The following is a 17,290-nucleotide window of genomic DNA, read 5'->3' on the forward strand; positions in this document are numbered from 1 at the left end:
CATCATATCTGTATAGTCACTTTAACCATACCTACATGTACATTCTACTCAATAATTCCTGACTAACCGGTGTCTGTAATAAAGCCCGCTACTGTTATTTTCAAATGTCTTTTTACTGTTGTTTTATTTCTTTTACTTATCTACACACACCTACACACTTTTTTTTCCCTCGCACTATTGGTTAGAGCCTGTAAGTAAGCATTTCACTGTAAGGTCATACACCTGTGCATTAGGCGCACGTGAGAAAATAACTTTGATTTTGATTTGCTGCTATCCTCAGACTGCACCCCGACAAGCTGCAGAGTCCTCGGTAATGTTGCCGTATGATCCAGGAAAATGCCTTTAAAAAGGGCATTGTCGGGCTGCAATAGTGCCCTGACATAAAAAGAAAACCAGCAGACTATGGACCTCCAGGCTCATGATTTGAGCACCACTGGCCTCGACTTCTATTAGAGTATTACTCAAGTCATAGCACTTCTAAATGACTCATTTTCCTTAGTGAATTAAATTTCCCTAAATATATACATACTGTTCAAATGACTCATACTGAAATACCCTTGAATACAGTCCTTGTGTAAACAAAGCCTACATGATTTAAGACACTGAAATTACCAAATAGAGGTAATATTGAGAGGTACAGCCACCCGTGATTAAATTACAAACATTACTCTTTGATTTTATAAAGAACAGTGCAAATAGATCACTTCCAGATAAATACAGTAAGTGCATTTTTCATCAGTGCTCATCATAATAGATCCTCTTTATGGAACAGCGCCCTCTGGTGTTTGTGGTCAGACTTAACCGTGGCGTTCAGGACCGGGGTGTTTGGCGAACTCCACAGTACATGGCCCGGGGGTGCATGGGTCCCCCTCCAGCTCCAGGACGGTCACATGTTGGGCGCGGCCGTGCTCAGGATGCTAGCGGGCACTACAAAGTGATTTGTGGGCCGCGAGCGGGCCAGTAGCGGCCCAGGTTGAAACCGTTGATCCACACCCTGGCCTGTGATTTAAAACAAAACAAAGGAAAAGCATTTTTTTAAAGTCTAGAATAACGTAGGTGTTCAGGACTCTGTAGTGTCAGGGACCATGAAGCAATATGCTGCACCAGGCGTATATGAAACTAACGTGGTTCAGTAAACCACACTTATGTGATGAGTAACCTTGCCTGAGATCTAAAGAGTGTGTCTAAGGCTAATGTCTAGGCTTTAGCTCAGAGGCTAACACACCAGTCTTGTCATCGCACAGAATGACACAGATCAGTTACATTAGCTATAGGTAATTTGCAGTTGACTAGTCAGTCACATCTATAAAAGGTCATTTGCAGTTGGGGTGCCTGCTAGGAAACAACATACAGACAGCTCAATAAACAATTAAATCTCCTTAAAAAAAAGGTAAAACCTCACCTTTCTCCAGTCAGGGAAGTGGATGTAGGTGTCCTGGGGCAGGTCTGGATGAGCCGTCCGGGATGACAAAGGTGCCCCCATAGAAGGAGGGGACGGAGAGGGGAGAAGGTGGTGGGGTGCCAGCTCCCTGGAGCCCATCTCCCAGAGAAGACCCTTGGCTAACAGCCTGCTCGATGCTGAGGCTGTAGACTTCCCAGCGGTGAGGATGTCGCCCCCAATGTCAGGTTAGACACCAGGCCCTGTGAGGAGAGAGGAGTGGGAGAGAGTCAAAACATCATAGTTGTGTATGTGTGCATAGGACACTTAGGGTTGGTTTCCAGACTCAAATTAATACTAATGTGGACTAAAAAGCAGTTTCAATTAAAATTAGACTAAATGCTTCTTAGTCTGAACTTTGCTTAGTCTATTTCCAGGAGACAAGCCCATAATGTTCAGTGGGCACGAATAAATGTATGTAGAATTAAGTAGCTAATGGAAGGTGCTAGTTAAATGTTTATCGGGAGCCATGCTTAATAACCTCTTGCCTTAAAGTCGTTGATGTCTTTCCCATAGTTGACTCTGCCCATATTCTCCACCAGTATGTCCACCTGACTCCCAGTTCTTCCAGTCACGTTGATGGTCAGGGCCTTGTCCCTCTCCAGGATCCCAACAGCAACCTAATGGCAGACATTTTCCTTTTTTGAAGAACCTGAAGACTTTTCTCTCTTCTCTTTTGAGATAATAATCTAATTCAGTCTGACTTTGTATGAATGACAGTGATCACCAACCCTGGTTCTGCGAAAACTACATGGTGTGCAGATCTCAGTTCCAGTCCAGCACTACTACAACAATTTTCACTAAACAAAGTCTAATTGGGTGTTCTAGTGCAGATGGGACAATAACCTGTCCTCGCTTGGACAAGGATTTGTGAACTGTGACCATGTTGTTGAGCACAACATGTTAACTTGTTGGTGCAAACCAAATTAATTGCAGGGGAAGTTTCGTGACTAACTCACCCCGTCGACTGATACATATGCCCGGTCGTGGACTCCATTCAGTGGTGGACCAGAGGGGTGGGCTTACTGCAGTTCCACAGGCAGCTTGGTCTGATAGAGGACGAACCCAAACGGCTTTTTCGGAGAGAAAACAAAATAAACGGAGTAAAGCTCTCAGCCATTTTGGCTCATAACAACCATAGCTGCTTATACTTAGTGTAGAAAAGACAGACAGACATTGAGCTTGTGGACGTACTTGGTTCATCTCAATGAGGTCAACGGGTAGACGCTTTTGAAGGACCGGAGAAGGATAGTATATCTAGAGCATCGACTACTGTGTGGAGCTGAGGAGGCAGAAGAAACGCATTCTGTTGGCATCTAACTGGATTCTATTCTACACGGTGATACACTCCATGCTCAATTCAACACAAGAGAAAAAAGAGAAAATATCCATTTTGCTTTAGAGTATTATGACATGCCTATGATATATATATAATATATTAATAAACACTTAACCAGCACTTGCACTTGGCCCCCCCACCCCACCCACCTCCACTCACTAGCTCGGACTCTACTGGAAAATTGTACTTTCTATGCCTGTGATATGTGGTTGTTCCCACCTAGCTATCTTAAGATGAATGCACTAACTGTATCTCTCTGGATAAGAGCATCTGCTTAATGACTAAATGCAAATATTGCACACTTCCGCACTGTGTGCCATGTTCAAACAAGGTCAGGTGAAGGTAAAGTCATTTCTACCCGGCGCTGTGGCTTAGTTGGTTTTAAAGCGCCTGTCTAGAAACAGGGGAGATTTTTCCTGATGTTCGAACTCTTCAGAGTGCCTTCTTTTTTTAGGCATCATGTACTGTGTACATCTCTTTATCCGGCACTGACAATAAACGTCGATAAAAGTGCTAAACTCAAATGTTTAAATGTCTGAAGATGATCGACCTCTTCATTGGCACAGCTCCGTAGGCATATTTAGGTGTTGATGGAAGCACGGGTCCTCTTGGTATCTTCCGATACTGTTGGGGAAAATACGGTGGATATGACATCATTTAGGTGATCATTTGAAAAACTGACCGATTTCCTTTATATTACAAACTTATAAGAATTCCAGGGTACTAAAATGCTGACCGTAGAAACTTTTGCTATAAAAGTCACAAGAAAGCATAATCTAATCAAACATGTTGTATGTACGACATGTGATATCTCTGTTACCAACCAGTTTGATGACATTCCTGGATTGCAAAATATTTGTCAGTGAGGTCTCTCTTGCCTCAGTGAGCGGGGCGTCATAAGTCATAACTAGTAGGCTGGGGGCATAGGGGGTATTGGCACCTGAGAATATTTAGAGAAAAACTATTGATTTTTAGATACAACGAGTGGGTCTAATCCTGAATGCTGATTGGTTAAAACCGCAGTTTTACCGGCTAAATCTATGACGTTAAAATGCCTAATTTAATCTGTTCCATCTGACTTGACTTTGCTCGGGCCTAACGACACCCGTGCCAATACATCCTCCAAACCACCGGCTTTCTTGGGCATTATCACTTTAAATAAACTAATCTTCACATCGTGGCCAAACCAAATAAAGTGAACTAGATTGGGTTTGCAATAGAGCAATAGAGAATATGGATCATTGAACAATTTTACTCACCATTCCAGTATCCAAAATTGGTTCTCCAATAAACATGTATCTGCACAGAGGTTTATAACTTGTCAATAGTTGAAAAAATCCTCTGTGCCTTTTTGATGTTAAATGTTTCATGTGTGTATGATGTCAACACATATTCCTATCAACTCATTGTTGATTGGTGATAGAATTATGACTATTATCAATCAATTCATCTCTCTGTCTATATCCAATATCCATCCACCACAACTCACAGATTTAACGCTGGCGCAATGGCGAGGATCTCGTTGAGGGACTTGGCACGATGGCGGGGACACTGTAGAGTGATGCCTCCCCAGTGGTCCAGCCAGCCAGTGTAGAACTCAGAGTTCACATGCAACACAGGATACTAGTCAGCACTATCTGGCTATGCTAGAGAGGACAGAAGTGTTTTGGACCTTTATCCACTAACATTCTAATGACATGTAAGTTATGGTTTGTGTGCATCTGTAAGTTGTTGTTCATATGTATAAGTTTGTATCTGGAGTGGAAGAAATAAAAATAAATATATATTACAAAATAAAAATCTAATGACAAACATGCTTACCAAGGGTCCATGGGCTCTGCCTGTCTCTGTGCATCAATGCAGCAGACCACTTCCCACCTGTTAAACAAATACACAGGCAGACACACGCAAAGACAGACACAGTGTTGAACAATTCTGCATACGATGGTAAAACACACCCGTCATAGATTTCTAAGCCGCAATGAGTCAACAGCGTCTGTTTTGGCAAACAAAGGAATAGGATAGGTTAGACGTCACATGAATCGACAACCACCCAGATCTAGACAGACAATACCATACCAACTGAACACTTCTATTCTTCTTCAACTTATCCCCGTTCATTTAGTAAGTAACTATCCAGGCATTCACAGAAAATGTATCACCATTGACCTTTGTTGTGTATATTTTGACCTGCATCAGTTCCCTCTTGACACTGATCTAATGTCAGTTTTGCCATTCCCTATTATCAGTATGGTAGTGATTTTGATAAAAAAAAAAATTATAGATCTGTGCCCCAGAAGCCTACCTGGCCAAAGTCCACATGGCGTAGAGGCCCTGCAGAGAGCCACACTTGAGCGTACCGCACCGGCCCGTCTGTGTGAACAGCACCACGTCTCCCCAGGTGGAGCGGAACAGACTGGTCAGGTGACGCAGGTAGTTGTAGTCACAGGCAAAGTAGCTGCCGTACTCATTCTCCACCTAAGAGGAGAAGGGAGGAGAGGGGAGGGAGAGGAGAGAGGAGTGTGGCTCTTGAGGAGATGAGGCAATGTTTGACAAACAGTCTTCTATTGAATTGTAGAGTTTTAAGGCACAATATGAAGTTACCCAAACTTTGAATCCCCAATAAATGTTTATTAATCATTGAATATCAACATGGCTCACCTGAACAGTGATGATTGGGCCACCGTTCTGATAAAGGAATGGCTTCAACATTGCAGTAGTTTGCCATCCACTTGTCAACAGCCGCAAATGTAATCTGAAAGAAATGATTTAGGTGTCAAAAAACACAATTCTTATAATTGTAATTCTAATGGAATCCATTGCGTCTCATCTGACGGTCAATACACACCTGGGTCTGAGGGAACGCAGGACAATGTCTTTCTGTGGAGCAGCCAGGCAGGCAAACCCCCTAAAGACCAGGTCAAGAAATGGGCAAATTATCACACAGTCCGTAAAGAAAAACACACTGCGGATGTCGAAGTGTCGTACTACATCGTGATTGATCGTCTTCCAAAAAAACTACTTGGATAATACAGGCACAATTTGCCAACATTATTACACACTCATATCATCAACAGGATATATTATCATAAAACAATTGTTTAGTCATTCTTCACCATATCCCACTCTCCACAGATGTAGGGCCCAGCCTCCGTACAACCAGCAGACCAATGTCTTGGGCCAACTGCAGGAAGTGTTCTAGATCCCTGTCCCCACTGAAGTTGTACGATCCGGGGAGGGCTCGTGGAAATTCCAGGGGACGTAACCTGGAATGTCAAATGACAATGATGTACTAATTAAGTCCATACCACTGAATGGTAAATCATAGCTCTTTCTCAGGTTTAAGGCCCGACGAAGGATAATCTTGTCGGTTATCAACATTTGGAGGTTATGTGATTATAATGGCTCTTTGAATTACTTTGATCAACGTCAATCCTATGTACCAACGGGCCACTGAAATGACTACCTGAAAACTAGAAGGAACATTGAAGACACTTTCATCTAACTGGTTGGCATTCAGTATTATATGACATAGTGGTCCAGTCATACATTTGCCTGGATAACCAGACTAAACGCTACTGCCAAGCCTTCAGACGTAAGTTTTCTTCTCCACAAACGAGTCTGGATCTGAGCATCCCTCCCGACCCAGATTGGTCAGAAACAATGGGTTGGGCAGAGCAGAACACACGTGGGTAAGAGGCAGTTTGCAAATCGTCATTGGCTTTGATACTCTGATTCGTTTAGAAGACGATCCAATCGTTGATGCCATTGGTTGTTTTTTTAATATATTTTTTTACAACATGTCGCAGCCTAAGTCTACATACGTCTGAATGGTTCAGTCCGGCCATATACATCTTGAGTAGCCTGTCTTTCCAGTAGCCCTGGGGATCCTGTTGTAGTGGATGCTTACGGAGATGTAGCGGAACTCCTCCCCATCCTTATGGAAGCAGTCGTTCTTGTAGTCACACACTGAAGGTCTGCGGCACACCAAGCTGAAAGAGATTTCAACAGAGTAAGATCATACCGTATTTTGTCTTATTAAAACATTTATAAATCAAAAAGTACAACATGGTTTGTGCCTGCACATTAAACACATTAACAAAAATGATAACCAAGATACAAGGAAATCCCAAAGTATTTGAAATAATCTAATTGTTAAAAGGAAGCATATCAGGYTTTCAGTTGAACACAAGAACTATACATTTACAAGACCCACCAAATGGTTAATTACAGAAATCAATGAGAGCATAATATCCCTGCAGTTAGGTGGAACACAATAAGGCACAGATCATTTGGCACACATCCTTCTCAACCATGTTCCCCAATTCACAATATAGGGCAGGATTTAACTCAAGGCGCTCTATAGCAAAGCGCACTATAAGATACTTCTAAAGGTAATTTACACTTGAGCCGGCATTTACCATGAATGTGATCAGTGAACATCGGGGAAAATGCCTTTAAAAAGGGGCATTGTCGGCTGCATAGTGCCCTGACATAAAAAGAAAACCAGCAGTACTATGGACCTCCAGGCTCATGATTTGAGCACCACTGACCTCAACTTATATTTAGAGTACTACTCAAGTTCATAGCACTTCTAAATGACTCATTTTCCTTGGTGAACTTGATTCAATTTCCCTAAATATATACATACTGTTCAAATGACTCATACTGAAATACCCTTGAATACAGATCCTTGTGTAAACAAAGCCTACATGATTTAAGACACTGAATTACCAAATAGAGGTAATATGAGAGGTACAGCCACCCGTGATTAAATTACAAACATTACTCTTTGATTTTATAAAGAACAGTGCAAATAGATCACTTCCAGATAAATACAGTAAGTGCATTTTTCATCAGTGCTCATCATAATAGATCCTCTTTATGGAACAGCGCCCTCTGGTGTTTGTGGTCAGACTTAACCGTGGCGTTCAGGACCGGGGTGTTGGCGAACTCCACAGTACATGGCCCGGGGGTGCATGGGTCCCCCTCCAGCTCCAGGACGGTCACATTGTTGGGCGCGGCCGTGCTCAGGATGCTAGCGGGCACGTACAAAGTGATTTGTGGGCCGCGAGCGGGCCAGTAGCGGCCCAGGTTGAAACCGTTGATCCACACCTGGCCCTAGTGATTAAAACAAAACAAAGGAAAAGCATTTTTTTTWAAGTCTAGAAATAACGTAGGTGTTCAGGACTCTGTAGTGTCAGGGACCATGAACAAATATGCTGCACCAGGGTATATGAAACTAACGTGGTTCAGTAAACCACACTTATGTGATGAGTAACCTTGTCTGAGATCTGAAGAGGTGTGTCTAAGGCTAATGTCTAGGCTTTAGCTCAGAGGGCTAACACACCAGTCTTGTCATCGCACAGAAGACACAGATCAGTTACATTAGCTATAAGGTAATTTGCAGTTGACTAGTCAGTCACATCTATAAAAGGTCATTTGCAGTTGGGGTGCCTGCTCAGGAACAACATACAGTACAGCTCAATAAACAATTAAAATCTCCTTAAAAAAAAAGGTAAAACCTCACCTTTCTCCAGTCAGGGAAGTGGATGTAGGTGTCCTGGGGCAGGTCTGGGATGCCGTCCGGGATGACAAAGGTGCCCCCATAGAAGGAGGGGACGGAGAGGGGAGAAGGTGGTGGGGTGCCAGCTTCCCTGGAGCCCATCTCCCAGAGAAGACCCTGGCTAACAGCCTGCTCGATGCTGAGGCTGTAGACTTCCCAGCCGGTGAGGATGTCGGCCCCCAATGTCAGGTTAGACACCAGGCCCTGTGTAGAGAGAGAGTGGGAGAGAGTCAAAACATCATAGTTGTGTATGTGTGCATAGGACACTTAGGGTTGGTTTCCCAGACTCAAATTAATACTAATGGTGGACTAAAAAGCAGTTTCAATTAAAATTAGACTAAATGCTTCTTAGTCTAGAACTTTGCTTAGTCTATTTCCAGGAGACAAGCCCATAATGTTCAGTGGGACCGAATAATGTTATGTAGAATTAAGTAGCTAATGGAAGGGTGCTAGTTAAATGTTTACTCGGGAGCCAGCTTTAAATAACCTCTTGCCTTAAAGTCGTTGATGTCTTTCCCATAGTTGACTCTGCCCATATTCTCCACCAGTATGTCCACCTGACTCCCAGCCTTCCCAGTCACGTTGATGGTCAGGGCCTTGTCCCTCTCCAGGATCCCAACAGCAACCTAATGGCAGACATTTTCCTTTTTTGAAGAACCTGAAGACTTTTCTCTCTTCCTCTTTTGAGATAATAATCTAATTCAGTCTGACTTTGTATGAATGACAGTGATCACCAACCCTGGTTCTGGAAAACTACATGGTGTGCAGATCTCAGTTCCAGTCCAGCACTACTACAACAATTTTCACTAAACAAAGTCTAAATTGGGTGTTCTAGTGCAGATGGGACAATAACCTGTCCTCCTTGGACAAGGATTTGTGAACTGTGACCATTGTTGAGCACCAACATGTTAACTTGTTGGTGCAAACCAAATTAATTGCAGGGGAAGTTTCGATGACTAACTCACCCCGTCGACTGATACATATGCCCGGTCRTGGACTCCATTCAGTGGTGAGGACAGAGGGGTGGGCTTACTGCAGTCCACAGGCAGCTTGGTCTGATAGAGGACGAACCCAAACGGCTTTTTGGAGAGAAAACAAAATAAACGGAGTAAAGCCTCTCAGCCATTTTGGCTCATAACAACCATAGCTGCTTATACTTAGTGTAGAAAAGGACAGACAGACATTGAGCTTGTGGACGTACTTGGTTCATCTCAATGAAGGTCAACGGGTAGACGCTTTTGACAGGACCGGAGAAGGATAGTATATCTAGAGCATCGACTACTGTGTGGAGCTGAGGAGGCAGAAAGAAACGCATTCTGTTGGCATCTACTGGATTCTATTCTACACGGTGTACACTCCATGCTCAATCAACACAAGAGAAAAAAAGAGAAAATATCCATTTGCTTTTAGAGTATTATGACATGCCTATGATATATATATATATATAATAAACACTTAACCAGCACTTGCACTTGACCCCCCCCCCCCCCCCTCCACTCCACTAGCTCGGACTCTACTGGAAAATGTACTTTCTATGCCTGTGATATGTGGTTGTCCCACCTAGCTATCTTAAGATGAATGCACTAACTGTAAGTCTCTCTGGATAAGAGCATCTGCTTAATGACTAAAATGCAAATATTGCAACACTTCTCCGCACTGTGTGCCATGTGTCAACAAGGTCAGGTGAAGGTAAAGTCATTTCTACCCGGCGCTGTGGCTTAGTTGGTTAAAGCGCCTGTCTAGTAAACAGGAGATCCTGAGTTCGAATCTCAGCAGTGCCTTTTTTTTAGCATTTCATTGTACTGTGTACACTTCTCTTTGATCCGTGCACATGACAAATAAACGTCGATAAAAGTGCTAACTCAAATGTTTAAATGTCTGAAGATGATCGACCTTCTTCATTGGCACAGCTCCGTAGGCATATTTAGGTGTTGATGGAAGCACGGGTCCCTCTGGTATCTTCCGATACTGTTGGGGGAAAATACAGGTGGATATGACATCATTAGGTGATCATTTGTAAAAACTGACCGATTTTCCTTTAATTACAAACTTATAAGAATTCAGGGTACTAAAATGCTGACCGTAGAAACTTTTGCTATAAAAGTCACAAGAAAGCATAATCTAATCAAACATGTTGTATGTACGACATGTGTGATATCTCTGTTACCAACCAGTTTGATGACATCCTGGATTGCAAAATATTTGTCAGTGAGGTCTCCTGCCTCAGTGAGCGGGGCGTCATAGTCATAACTAGTAGGCTGGGGGGCATAGGGGGTATTGGCACCTGAGAATATTAAGAGAAAAACWATTGATTTTATACAACGAGTGGGTCTAATCCTGAATGCTGATTGGTTAAAACCGCAGTTTTTACCGGCTAAATCTATGACGTTAAAATGCCTATTTAATCTGTTCCATCTGACTTGACTTTGTCTCGGGCCTAACGACACCCGTGCCAATACATCCTCCAAACACCGGCTTCTTGGGCATTATCACTTAAATAAACTAATCTTCACATCGTGGCCAAACCCAAATAAAGTGAACTAGATTGGGTTCTGCAATAGAGCAATAGAGAATATGGGATCATTGAACAATTTTACTCACCATTCCAGTATCCAAAATTGGTTCCTCCAATAAACATGTATCTGCACAGAGGTTTATAACTTGTCAATAGTTGAAAAATCCTCTGTGCCTTTTTGATGTTAAATGTTTCATGTGTGATGATGTCAACACATATTCCTATCAATCATTGTTGATTGGTGATAGAATTATGACTATTATCCAATCAATTCATCTCTCTGTCTATATCCAATATCCATCCACCACAACTCACAGATTAACGCTGGCGCCAATGGCGAGGATCTCGTTGAGGGACTTGGCCACGATGGCGGTGGACACTGTAGAGTGATGCTCTCCCCAGTGGTCCAGCCAGCCAGTGTAGAACTCAGAGTTCACCTGCAACACAGGATACAGTCAGCACTATCTGGCTATGCTAGAGAGGACAGAAGTGTGTTGGACTTTTACCACTAACATCTAATGACATGTAGTTATGGTTTGTGTGCATCTGTAAGTTGTTGTTCATATGTATAAGTTTGTATCTGGAGTGGAGAAATAAAAATAAATATATATACAAAAATAAAAATCTAATGACAAACATGCTTACCAAGGGTCCATGGGGCTCTGCCTGTCTCTGTGCATCAAATGCAGCAGACACATTCCCACCTGTTAAACAAATACACAGGCAGACACACGCAAAGACAGACACAGTTGTTGAACAATTCTGCATACGATGGTAAAACACACCCGTCATAGATTTCTAAGCCGCAATGAGTCAACACGTCTGTTTTGGCAAACAAAGGAAATAGGATAGGTTAGACGTCACATGAATCGACAACCACCCAGATCTAAGACAGACAGATACCATACCAACTGAACACTTCTATTCTTCTTCAACTTATCCCCGTTCATTTAGTAAGTAACTATCCCAGGCATTTCACAGAAAATGTATCACCATTGACCTTTGTTGTGTATATTTTGACCTGCATCAGTTCCCTCTTGACACTGATCTAATGTCAGTTTTGCCATTTCCCTATTATCAGTATGGTAGTGATTTTGATAAAAAAAAAAAATTATAGATCTGTGCCCCAGAAGCCTACCTGGGCCAAAGTCCACAGTGGCGTAGAGGCCCTGCAGAGAGCCACACTTGAGGTACCCGGCACCGGCCCCGTCTGTGGTGAACAGCACCACGTCGTTCCCCAGGTGGGAGCGGAACAGACTGGTCAGGTGACGCAGGTAGTTGTAGTCACAGGCAAAGTAGCTGCCGTACTCATTCTCCACCTAAGAGGGAGAAGGGGAGGAGAGGGGAGGGAGAGGAGAGAGAGAGATGGGCTCTTGAGGAGATGAGGCAATGTTTGACAAACAGTCTTCTATTGAATTGTAGAGTTTTAAGGCACAATATGAAGTTACCCAAACTTTGAATCCCCAATAAATGTTTTATTAATCATTGAATATCAACATGGCTCACCTGAACAGTGATGATTGGGCCACCGTTCTGATAAAGGAATGGCTTCAACATTGGCAGTAGTTTGCCCATCCACTTGTCAACAGCCGCAATGTAATCTGAAAGAAATGGATTTAGGTGTCATAAAAACACAATTCTTATATTGTAATTCTAATGGAATCCATTGCAGTCTCATCTGACGGTCAATACACACCTGGGTCTGAGGAACGCAGGACAATGTCTTTCTTGTGGAGCAGCCAGGCAGGCAAACCCCCCTAAAGACCAGGTCAAGAAATGGGCAAATTATCACACAGTCCGTMAAGAAACAAACACACTGCGGATGTCGAAGTGTCGTTACTACATCGTGATTGATCGTCTTCCAAAAAAACTACTTGGAATACAGGCACAATTTGCCAACATTATTACACATCATATCATCAACAGGTATATTTATCATAAAACAATTGTTTAGTCATTCTCTCACCATATCCCACTCTCCACAGATGTAGGGCCCAGGCCTCAGTACAACCAGCAGACCAATGTCTTGGGCCAACTGCAGGAAGTGTTCTAGATCCCTGTCCCCACTGAAGTTGTACCGATCCGGGGAGGGCTCGTGGAAATTCCAGGGGACGTACCTGGAATGTCAAATGGACAATGRTGTACTAATTAAGTCCATACCACTGAATGGTAAATCATAGCTCTTTCTCAGGTTTAAGGCCCGACGAAGGAATTCTGTCGGGTTATCAACATTTGGAGGTTATGTGATTAAATGGCTCTTTGAATTACTTTGATCAACGTCAATCCTATGTACCAACGGGCCACTGAAATGACTACCTGAAAACTAGAAGGAACATTGAAGACACTCATCTAACTGGTTGGCATTCAGTTTATTTATGACATAGTGGTCAGTCTACATTTGCCTGGATAACCAGACTAAACGCTACGCCAAGCCTACAGACGTAAGTTTCTTCTCCACAACGAGTCTGGATCTGAGCATCCCTCCCGACCCAGATTGGTTCAGAAACCAATGGGTTGGGCCAGAGCCAGAACACACGTGGGTAAAGAGGCAGTTTGCAAAATCGTCATTGGCTTTGATACTCTGATTSGTTAGAGACGATCCAATCGTTRATGCCATTGGTTGTTTTTTTAATATAKTTTTTTACAACATGTCGTCAGCCTAAGTCTACATACGTCTGAATGGCGTTCAGTCCGGCCATATACATCTTGAGTAGCCTGTCTTTCCAGTAGGCCCTGGGGATCCTGTTGTAGTGGATGCTACCGGAGATGTAGCGGAACTCCTCCCCATCCTTAYGGAAGCAGTCGTTCTTGTAGTCCACACTGAAGGTCTGCGGCACACCAAGCTGAAAGAGATTTCAACAGAGTAAGAGTCACATACCGTCATTTTAAATCTTGCTGAGCCTTGCGGTCAGTGTGCTGTTTTTTTATGGCTACAGCAAACTGACTTCAGAGAGATAGTTGTTTGAGTGGCCGCATCTTGAGAGCAACGGATAGAATTTAATTGCAGTCATGCAACTGTTCTGTTACAGGTTCAGCTTTTTATGGTGAAGGGATGATTTATCAGGTGACGGCACAAGGTTGGCAACAACAACGTGACTGCCAATCGTTGCCCCCTAGTTAAGTGCCGTTGCWGGGTGTATAAAATGAAAAGGCCTACATCTCGATGAAAATGAATACAGAGAGCAAAAGCGGCCATTGTAATGCACATTTACGTTATTAATTGATATGGATTGCAGTAGATCAACCACAGACAGAAGGGTTAACCCAGACACCTCACAGGGGCTATAAAGCTGAAGCATCCGTTTAGAACGTTCTCACCACCAAATATATGGTACTGAGAGGAAGTCCAGTCGGGGCGGTGTGAAACTTGGCCGACATTCTGCTTTCTTTTTCTGTTGCCAAAACTACAATCTGTTACGATGTTTTAAAGACTTGACGCTTTTCCAAAGTTGAAAAGCCCTACTTCTCGATTAAAATGAATACAGAGGGGAAAGAGGTCATTCTAATATTAATTTAAGTTATTAATTTCTATGGTTTGCAGTAGATCAACTGTGGTAGTTCATGTCAATTAAGCAGAGTTTGAAATGCTGCTAGTTAACTACTTTGAGAGCAATCAACACAGATATGCTAAATCAGTGCACTAGCGGGCAAATGGTTCAAGGAACCTGCGATTAGTTCCAAGTTATAGGCTAATCTAAACATCATTCAACTTTTAAGTGGATTCCAAAAGGAGGTTTGAATTCTGACTAGTTAGCTTGCTATCTGTGAGCTGTATGAAACAATAACATGCATGTTCTCTTTTCCAACTAATTCAGTCTAAGCTACTACGAAATGAACCATGTAAGAGTACTTACTGTACTTGCAAAGAGGGAACACAGTAGCACAACTCCAACCCTTGAGCAAGCCATGTCTGAATGTCGTGATGCACTGACTGATTGACTGAACTTCAACAGATGAGATGCGGAAGTTGGATATTGTCATGTGACGATGTCTGTTTTGACAGTACTAACGCCTTACCGGTAGRCGGCAGTCTCATAGAATGYTCAAGGCACAAACTAAACTGTATGCTCGTACTTCCTGTAATCGCTTACACACGTGTGCTTCCAAACTCTGCTCAGGTTGTCGCTTCTTACGGTCTGTAAATAACATATGTATTGATTATTTGTGGTCACACAGTMATATAATTTTGACAATATGTCGACAAGTGAGAAAATAACACCAAACGAAGGACTGAGCGCCGAAGAGGACGAGTTGCCTCCACCCATTGTGACTCGGACTCGTAGCGGGCGCAGAGTACGGACCCCAGCTGTGTATCTTGACTCTGAAGTACCGAAGACTCCAACACGCCGAACAAGGAAATCTGTAATTCAAGAGTTACCGAATGAGAACGCAGAGAACCAGACGGAACCCGAACCAGAGGTTGTAGTCGTGGAACCAGTTGCCGACGAGACTCGTGCGAAAAAACTTCCAAGCAGCGAGTCCAAATCAAATGCATTGGCAACAGCTGAAGCATGTCCAAAACTGGTCAAATCAGACACACCTGTAGGGAAATCATTAGGTGCAGTTATTCCAGCTGTGTCACATCATTGCAACGAGAAGGAAAACAAGGTTGGTCCCGTACCAATGGAGACTGTTCCGCACCGCCCAAATAAAACGGCCAAAAAGAGGACTCGTTCAGAGTCAAATGAGAAACTTGACGTGATACCTTTGGGTAAACCGAAATCCGGACGGGTATGGAAGGACCGCAACAAGCAAAGGTCAGTAGTGGCAAGTTGCAATAGCCTACAATGTATTAACTGCCTGCATATGCAAACGATTACTAGTCAGCCCAGCCCATGCAAACATTGTGCCTAGAAATTGTTTATGAAAATGTACCTTTTATAGAACTCCATTGTTTTTCAGGTTCTCGGCTGTTGTAAGAGATAAGCAACTGTGCTCCTCCTGGGAGAAGAAGATGGAGGCCAAGCGAGAGAAGGAGCTGGTGAAGAAATATTCCCTGCAACTGAAGGAGGACAAGGCCAGGGAGAAAGAGGTCTGTGTCGTCGCCTGTTCATATTACAGAGTGCACTAATATCTTAAGTAGTGCATAAACTGCGTTCAAAACAACTGGAAAATTAGACATCTCCGACTTCAGTGCGTTCAAGACAACTGGGAAACGAGCTCCGACTGGGGGAAATCATTTTTAACTTGGGCCTCTATCTAGAGCTCTGACTTCCCAACCTGATGCTCACTGGCGTTGTGATTTGACCTCTTTTTTTTTTTTGAGTTCCCAGATGTCTTGGAACACACCATTTAGTATATGGACCACACAGAGGTTGGCAGTGCAACTGTGATTATTTAGGTGTCCCCTCGTGATGTCATTGTTTGGGGCTGTCTTTTGTCCCTTACAGGAAAAGAGGAAGAGGCATGAGGAGAATTTGAAAAGGCGAGCTGAGAACGAGAGGAAGGGGGAGGTTGTGCAAGTGGTAAGTCAACACACACACATCCCCACGTGATCCCAAGTGAGATGATGGGGGTCTTTTTCTCACTAACCTATGTGAGCCAGGCAGATCTCTATTGCTGACTTCAGAGGCCGTATGTATCAATTGTCTCGGAGTAGAAGTGCTGTTCTATGATCAGGTTCTCCCATGCCCATGTTATCTTGTTCATTTGTGATCTAAAAGGCAATACTGATCCTACATCAGCCCTCTTACTCTGACACTTGAAACATATGGCCCCAGGCTAACTGCTACATTCCCCCCCAGATCCGGAACACAGCAAAGATCAAGAGGATGAAGAAGAAACAGCTGAGGAAGATTGAGAAGAGGGACACACTTGCTATGCTACAGAAATCACAGCCCAGGAACCCAAAAGCTGCACGGAAAGGTGGCAAAGGGGACAAGTAGAGGGAGTGCACTTGGTTGACTGATGGGACGTTCAGATCTACAGCTGTRTTGAGAACTACCCTCTAGGCACTTCATGTAGATATGAGAGAACCAGTCAGAAAAGGGGCTTGCTCTGTCCGCTCCACGCATSGACCCGGTATTGCAGTTCCTCCAGGATGAAGGCATTTGATCTTTCCCTCAATAGCCTAGGTGGAATTTTCACCATATTGCTTAATCCAATCCTTTTCAGATCTACACAGTGCCTAGGGGGTAGGGCCAACATGGCTATGCTAGCTGTGTGTGAGGCTGCTGGAACTGGAGAGCATGAGCAGCAAACCCTTTCAAAACAAATAACCGTCTGTGGAGCATAGCAGATGCAAAAAGTGACATGGGCTGGAAGAATTCTTTACTTGAACTCTTACTATGTTTACTGTCGTGTAATGCAATGTTCCATTAAACAAAGCAAATTGTTATACCAGTGGGTCTCCCAACCTTTTTTTCTGAGTGGTCCACTAGATCACCATTGTGAGCTTTTTGCCCACTTTAGTGTGTTGCATTAAAGGAATAA

The 17,290-nt window shown here is 43.3% G+C and overlaps 2 protein-coding genes, 1 non-coding gene and 1 pseudogene across 3 annotated transcripts; 2 read left to right on the forward strand and 2 right to left on the reverse strand.

Annotated features, from left to right (window-relative positions):
• Positions 1-664: 664 nt before the first annotated feature.
• LOC111971276 (beta-galactosidase-like) lies at positions 665-7,093 on the reverse strand (annotated as a pseudogene).
• glb1 (galactosidase, beta 1) lies at positions 6,905-14,831 on the reverse strand. Its single transcript, XM_023998406.2, has 16 exons — positions 14,713-14,831; positions 13,532-13,701; positions 12,825-12,975; positions 12,555-12,615; positions 12,365-12,459; positions 11,997-12,177; positions 11,504-11,562; positions 11,174-11,295; positions 10,945-10,985; positions 10,515-10,627; positions 10,237-10,311; positions 9,545-9,634; positions 9,309-9,422; positions 8,838-8,969; positions 8,308-8,547; positions 6,905-7,898 (listed from the first exon to the last, which is right to left on the reverse strand). The coding sequence occupies exons 1-16, from the start codon at positions 14,764-14,766 to the stop codon at positions 7,644-7,646; spliced, it is 1,953 nt and encodes a 650-aa protein (XP_023854174.1). The 5' UTR covers positions 14,767-14,831; the 3' UTR covers positions 6,905-7,643.
• On the forward strand, positions 10,051-10,124 carry trnat-agu (transfer RNA threonine (anticodon AGU)). Its single transcript has one exon. It is a non-coding gene; the product is annotated as a tRNA-Thr (tRNA).
• Positions 14,832-14,870: 39 nt separating the features above from the next.
• LOC111971569 (coiled-coil domain-containing protein 86) lies at positions 14,871-17,200 on the forward strand. The gene is made up of 4 exons (XM_023998411.2): positions 14,871-15,615; positions 15,761-15,890; positions 16,249-16,323; positions 16,603-17,200. Exons 1-4 carry the CDS (start codon positions 15,053-15,055, stop codon positions 16,741-16,743), a joined length of 909 nt encoding a protein of 302 aa, XP_023854179.1. The 5' UTR covers positions 14,871-15,052; the 3' UTR covers positions 16,744-17,200.
• Positions 17,201-17,290: the final 90 nt, after the last annotated feature.

This window comes from Salvelinus sp. IW2-2015, linkage group LG13, assembly GCF_002910315.2.
Source record: "Salvelinus sp. IW2-2015 linkage group LG13, ASM291031v2, whole genome shotgun sequence".
NCBI classification, from domain to species: Eukaryota; Metazoa; Chordata; class Actinopteri; order Salmoniformes; family Salmonidae; genus Salvelinus; species Salvelinus sp. IW2-2015.

Bases quoted from the DNA above. Each gene is read 5' to 3' on its own strand.
- LOC111971569 (XM_023998411.2), top strand. From the start codon at position 15,053: ATGTCGACAAGTGAGAAAATAACACCAAACGAAGGACTGAGCGCCGAA. The intron at 15,616-15,760 runs GTCAGTAGTGGC...ATTGTTTTTCAG, and splicing joins AAGGACCGCAACAAGCAAAG to GTTCTCGGCTGTTGTAAGAG. The intron at 16,324-16,602 runs GTAAGTCAACAC...ATTCCCCCCCAG, and splicing joins AGGGGGAGGTTGTGCAAGTG to ATCCGGAACACAGCAAAGAT.